This window comes from Chaetura pelagica, unplaced genomic scaffold, assembly GCF_000747805.2.
Source record: "Chaetura pelagica isolate M959 unplaced genomic scaffold, ChaPel_1.0 scaffold72, whole genome shotgun sequence".
NCBI classification, from domain to species: domain Eukaryota; kingdom Metazoa; phylum Chordata; class Aves; order Apodiformes; family Apodidae; genus Chaetura; species Chaetura pelagica.
The window spans coordinates 3,772,687-3,778,631 of record NW_009952560.1 but is presented as its reverse complement, the minus strand read 5'-3'; the positions used below and the strand labels follow the sequence as shown (position 1 = coordinate 3,778,631).

The 5,945-nt window shown below is 48.5% G+C and overlaps 2 protein-coding genes across 2 annotated transcripts in view; one reads left to right on the top strand and one right to left on the bottom strand.

Annotated features, from left to right (window-relative positions):
• The window catches only part of TMIGD1 (transmembrane and immunoglobulin domain containing 1), a 4,586-nt gene extending 4,472 nt beyond the window's left edge, over nucleotides 1-114 (bottom strand). The window contains exon 1 of the mRNA XM_009993206.1: nucleotides 51-114. Coding sequence (XP_009991508.1) covers nucleotides 51-114 — 64 coding nt within the window. The remainder of the gene's footprint in view (nucleotides 1-50) is intronic.
• Nucleotides 115-710: 596 nt separating this feature from the next.
• Nucleotides 711-5,945, top strand: part of CPD (carboxypeptidase D) — a 30,461-nt gene continuing 25,226 nt past the window's right edge. Inside the window, exon 1 of the mRNA XM_009993205.1 lies at nucleotides 711-767. Coding sequence (XP_009991507.1) covers nucleotides 711-767 — 57 coding nt within the window. The remainder of the gene's footprint in view (nucleotides 768-5,945) is intronic.

Below are 5,945 nucleotides of genomic sequence, written 5' to 3'. Positions count from 1 at the left end.
AGCAGGATGACTGGGATGGGGTCCTCACAGCCGGCAGGTCGTGTTCCCACTGTCGGTGTCCCCGCAGGCACAGGGCACGTCCCTCCTCAGGCTCAGCAGAGCCATAAAGTGCATTTCACGAGCAGGAGGAGCCTGGGACACCTCCTGGGCATTTTCTTTGCCTGTAGACACAGTGGCCCAGCCCAGCAGAGCAGAGGTGGGCAGTGGGGACTGGCTGCACAGAGACCACAGGAGCAAACAGCACTGTTTATTTGTGGGGCTGGGTCACCTCTGAGTGTTTCTTAATGTAACTTACTCTGTGTTCACTGGTTTACCCTTAAAACTAAGAGGGAATAATTTTCAGTTAAATAAATAACTGCACAGAAGTCCCTTAAAGGGACAGTACTCAGCCTGCCTTCTGGAAAACTGTGGTGCTAGAAATTAGTGACCAGCCTTTAACTAAATTTTTAACTTCCAACTCAATTTATGAAATTTTAAGAAATACATTTAGCTCCTTCCACCGTTTTTAGGAAGTTTTATGTCCTGTCCTTGTAGCACTTGACTAAATCTTGGCTTATGATCCAGCATGAACGTCACTCAAAATGCTCTTCCTAGGAATAAAGTGAGCTTTGTGGTTTGGTATTAAATGAGTTGAACTTGAGAGGGCAAAGGAACTGGCTGGGAAATGTCTCGTGTGCTCCTGCCAGGATGTGAGCCAAGGGCCAGGGAGCATGGGGAGATCTGAGCTTGTTGCAGTGATACTCCTGGAGAGGAAGGAGGTGTTTGGAGTAAGTGGGGATGTAAAGAACAAAAGTATGGAGTTTTGGGTTTGTTTTTTTTTAGTCTAGAAAGGAAAGTAAGGGAAGAGATTGTCAGCCAACAGCTGCTCCGTGGTGGGTTTGTCATGATGCAAGGCACAGCATCAAGTGGGACCTGGGCAAAATTCTGTCCCAGGTTTGCAGCAGGTCTGTGACAGGCAGCCAGGTGAGCTCGGGTGAATTGCCAATGGCAATGGCCTCTTGTGCAATGGGCTTTGAGATCTGCTGAAAGAAGAGAGACTAGAAGAGCCAGGTGTTATTTGACCAGAGGCACTGGAAGGCACAATTTTTAAACTGACAACAATTACTCTCACAATGACTTCTTACACTTTTCTTTTTATACAGGGTGTAATTATCTTGTGGGTGTCTAATTACTGAGGTCTAGAGTTCTGTGGGTTGCATGATCCACCTTTCCATGATGTTTTAGGGGGGATATAAACCTCATGTTCCAGAATGTACAACAGCCACCAATGCCTCAAACTGGGAAGAACCTCTTCAGAGAGGCAGATACTCTGTAACTCCCCACAGCAAAGGGTCCAGCCCTCTCATTTGAGGTGTTTGGATCAGGCCCTGCCAAGGCTGGATGAGGCAGACCAGGGGCTAGGTCCAGAGTAATCCACCTCACTGGTTGCTGCTTGTCATCCTGATGGCAGCAGTGGCAACAAACCCAAGAATAAGACTGTTGTTAAATGTATCTCTGAACAGCCCTACAGGGAATTAATTAATGAACACCCATCTGTTTCTGGGTGTAATCCAAGCCTTAGAAACCTGAGAAGAGAGGATTTGGAACATGATAGAGATTAGGTAGAAGTTTCTTTTCCACCAGGTCTCTTAACCTCTGGCTCCAAACTTCACAGCAGTTTGGGGTCCACTTGGTTGTCCTCAGTGCCTGGGGCTGGGGGTACAACTCCTCATCCCCTGCATTTTCACTGGCAGATGAGGAGAATTTGAGGTGCATTCAGCATGTTGTGAGGGCTGAAGTTGCTCCTAGAGCCTGGGGCACAGCAGGATCTGCACAGACCTGTGGAATGGTATCTATGGGTTGGTTGGTCAGGTAAACAGGGCCTGCAACAGGGCTGTAATCCTGCTCCAGAAAACATGTTTCTACCACAGTGCCTGAGGTTCTGCTCAGAGGCTGTTCCTGTCTTCTTACTCATTGTGGTTCCTCACTCCTAATCCCTTTTTAATATGGGGCACTACATGTTTTCCAACACTCCATGGTTGGACAAACACCCACTGCCTCCACTCTCCAGATGCCTGGACTGGAAAAGCAGGATGTCAGGGAATGCTACTTGAACTTACTTAGCACTCCTCTTCCCTCCCACAAAACCTATTTTTCCCCAATTATTAAGATTATGGTTGTGTGCCCTGATTTCTCAGTCTCCCAGCCCACACCTCACATATTTTCCACTGTTCAGGTGGACAGATCTAAAGTATTTTTATCATAATTTTGTTAATAATTCTATTTTATTATAGTCCTTCTGTAAAAGGTCTGATTGAACACAAAGGAATTATGAGTGATTCTTATTCTTAGGTAGGAATAAGAATAGCTAAAAAGCACTAATCCAGTGCTTATTTTGAAATGTTTAAATAAATTGCTCAGAGGGGATTAAACATTCAAATTAAAAGTAGGGATTAATGAAGAAACAGACGTTGAAAGAGACATAAAGCACAAGAGAAGCCTACAGGAAGGTGAAGCTCCAGCACAAGTGTTGAACACGGTTGCCATCTGCTGGGTACCCACCCTCGGGACCTGGCAGCCCTGTGGTGTGTCCGGGAGGGAGGAAAATCACCTCCTGGAAGTCCCAGAAACAGGATGATCCTTGTGATCACCACAGCAGGAGCTCAAGGCAGTAAACCCTGCCTCTAATGAGAGGGAGGCTAAAGCAATGCCACCATCATGGCCAGGTCTGTGAGATCTTTGGGCTCAGAGGAGGAGGAGGATGTGTTTCTGGGATGGTGATGCCCCTTGTGGTTTTCATCTGCGCTGTGGGAATCCCCTGCGGAGTCTGTGCTCCTGGTGATGCAGCAGGCAACCAAATCCTGGGCTTTTGCTGATTTCACTAGGCTTGGAGAACCTCAGTCGTGGCTTTAAACAAGTGGTCCTGGATCTTTTGAACTCCCAGTTCAAAGTGAGTGCAAGAAGCGGAACCACGTTCCAGGACAGCATGTCTAACCTTTAATCAAGAGCATTGAGACACTTGCCAACGTTTCCTGTGCAGGGAGGAAAGCAGCCAGGGGCTGTGGAAAGTCTTAGGGCTGTGGAAACTCTTAGGGCTGTGCATGGAAGTCCCACCAAGCTGCTGCAGTGCAGTAGGCACAGCTGGCTGCTGCCAGCACTCAGTGCAGCTCTCCCGCTTTCCAAGCTGCTCTGGGTTTCATCCAGCACTGGTGGGTGCCTGCAGTCACCAGTCTTGGCTTAGGAGACTAAAGATAGTGCACTAGTGTGGCTGTTGATATCCTACTCTAAGAAATACAGTCCCAAATAAAAGGAAATGTGAAAGGAACTTGGCATTAAATTAGAAATACAGGTCCCCTGCAGGGGATAAAAGTGACTCATCTGCATTAGATTCTAATTAAAGGTTGGTTCTTGTCATTTCCCCTCTAGGGAGCTTTCAGCTTTCACACCTAGCAGCAATCAGGGGAATCAATACTATTAGTCTTTGCTTTGCATCATCCACCCGTGAAACTCCATCTTCAACCTGATCAAACCAACTTGCAAGGCTCTCCTGCCTCAGCCACGGGGAAAGACTCTGTCATAGCAAAGATCTGCCAGGTTCCCAGGACTTGGTTCTTTTTCTGGACAGAAAACATGCCTCTGCCACTGATGGGCTGGATTTTAAGAGGGTTTTGTTTCCTCTGGGAAACAAAAATGATGGTGGATGATGCTAAGCTGGGTGGGTGCCTGTTTCTTGCCTGATTTAGCTGCTCCCTGATGGCCAGTACAGGACGCTGTCTAGCACTATTCCCAGATCTGCTTCTCTTTTAAGACTGTATTCTGCTGTGGCTGCTCCACAGCCTGGACCTCAGACATTCCTGTCTACCTAGGAACTTTCATCACCAGTGGGATTTCTTGGAAGTGCTCTGCTGGAAAACCAAGTGCTGATTTGATCTTGTGAAGTGCTGCCAAACAATATTAGCAGTTTGAACTTCCCTGCTGTGGCGTCATCCCTCATTCCCGCTCTGAGGAATCTGCAAAGACTGAGCTACTCCATCTTTCTAGTTCATGAGGAAACATTTGCTGCCCAATCTTCAGGAGGAAACCACACTCCTCCATGTCTGGAACCACTGCAGAATGTTATTAGGCAAAATTCACAGCCCCTGAGCACCTTCTTAAGTGCCAGGGCTGCAACTCTCAGCAAGCACAAGCACAGGGCAGAGCTGAGGAGGACGTAGCTTCTTCCAGGTCAAGGAGGAGGAGGAGGAGGCTTCTTGCAGATCAATCCCTCATCTATGGACTTGCCCACGAAGGGATCTGGAAGGCAGATAACTCTTAGGTTGGCCCAGTGAGAAGGTTTTGTTGTTACTGGCTGCTGAGAAATGAGCAGATGACTCATCTGTCTTCTGCCACATCCTTCTTTTACAATTGGTTTGTTGAAATTCCAGACAACAGGGCTTTTATCAGCTAAAAAGGGAAATGAGCTCAGTTACTCTGTGTAAATCCAGAGCAATTTATTTGTAGACTAAGGACTTAAACCTATGTAATGGTGATCACTTTTGAGACAGCCACATTCCCTCTGGATGTTCCTTCTCCCTCTTGGTTTAAGAATATCCTGATGACCAAAGTCTTTTGGCTTTTCCAGTTTAATTAGATCTGGGGCATCTTTTTGTTGGATAATCCCTGTTCCCTACTTGTCCCTCTCCTAATGACTGTGCAGTGCAGAGGAGCCCCAAGAAAGAGAAGCCAATTTACTCTCCTTCTCCTCAGGGCCCTTTTGATGCTGTGCTTGACTTACACAAAAGTTTGCATCATCTGATCTCTCACACAAAGGATCCCAGGAAGCAGCAAGATGAAGGAGTCACACCACTGATGGTTCCTTGACTGTCAGTTTTACGTGCTAGGCTTGCAGCTTGTGTCTCCAGCAGGAAATGCCAGAGTTGGGAAGCAGATGTGTACATGAGATACAGAGAAGTTAAACAGGAATTGACAAGACCTGCTGTCAGAGAGGGACACTTCTCATGTTTTATGGACTGCAAGGCACTTTTTGCAGAGTGAGCTGCTCTGCTTGGTTTTCCTTAACATCCCACCTGCCTCAAAACAGGGATGAGCAAAGATCTGAATGGAGGAAACCCCCAAAATACTACTTACGTATCTCTCAGGCACACACAGTTATGCAGTATTAAAATGTGTTCAAATGTCTTTCATCCCCCGGGGGTCAGGTCTGAGCTGGCAGCACAGTCAGGGCAGGTCACGGGCGATTCCCTGCAGGAAGAAAGTCCCTGGGAGCCACACTCTGGCCCCTGTGAACCACAGCTTGTTGCTGTGCCAAGGCAAGAGGCCACCCTGCTCCTTCCACCCCCAGCCATGTGTCTTCCTAGAACCACAGAAGGGACCTCAAGGATCCAGCCTTTCTTGGCAAAAGCACAGTCTAGACACAAAGGCCCAGCGCCTTGTCCAGCTGGATCTTAAAAGTGTCTCATGTTGGGGAATCCACCACTTCCCTGGGGAGATTGTTCCAATGTCTGAACTGTTCTCATTTTGCAAAATTTCCTACTTGTGTCCAGCTGGAATCTCCCCGGGAGTAACTTGCACCCATCACCCCTCATCCTTCCCCTGTGACTCCTTGTAATAAGGGAGTCTCCATCTTCTTTGTAGCCACCCGTCAAGCACTGGCAGGTGGTGCTGAGCTCTCCCCTGCTGCTCCTTTCCCGGGGGCAGAACGAACCCACCTCCCGGCCAGGTTCCCAGGCTCTGGCTTTGTGTTTAGGTGGGTTTTTTGGAGGGGATTCTGCAGCGACAGCGAGTCGTGCCCCCTGCGAGGTGCGGGAGCATCGCCCGGCCTGGCCTGTGCACCCTGGTACGGGACAGCTCCGTTTTGGAGAATGATCTGCAGCACCGGGGCCCAGGGCCGGGGGGTTCAGGGGCTGGCGGGCACGGGGCGTGGGAGGGAGGAATCAAAAATCGCCTCTTCGGGGAGTGCGAGTGGG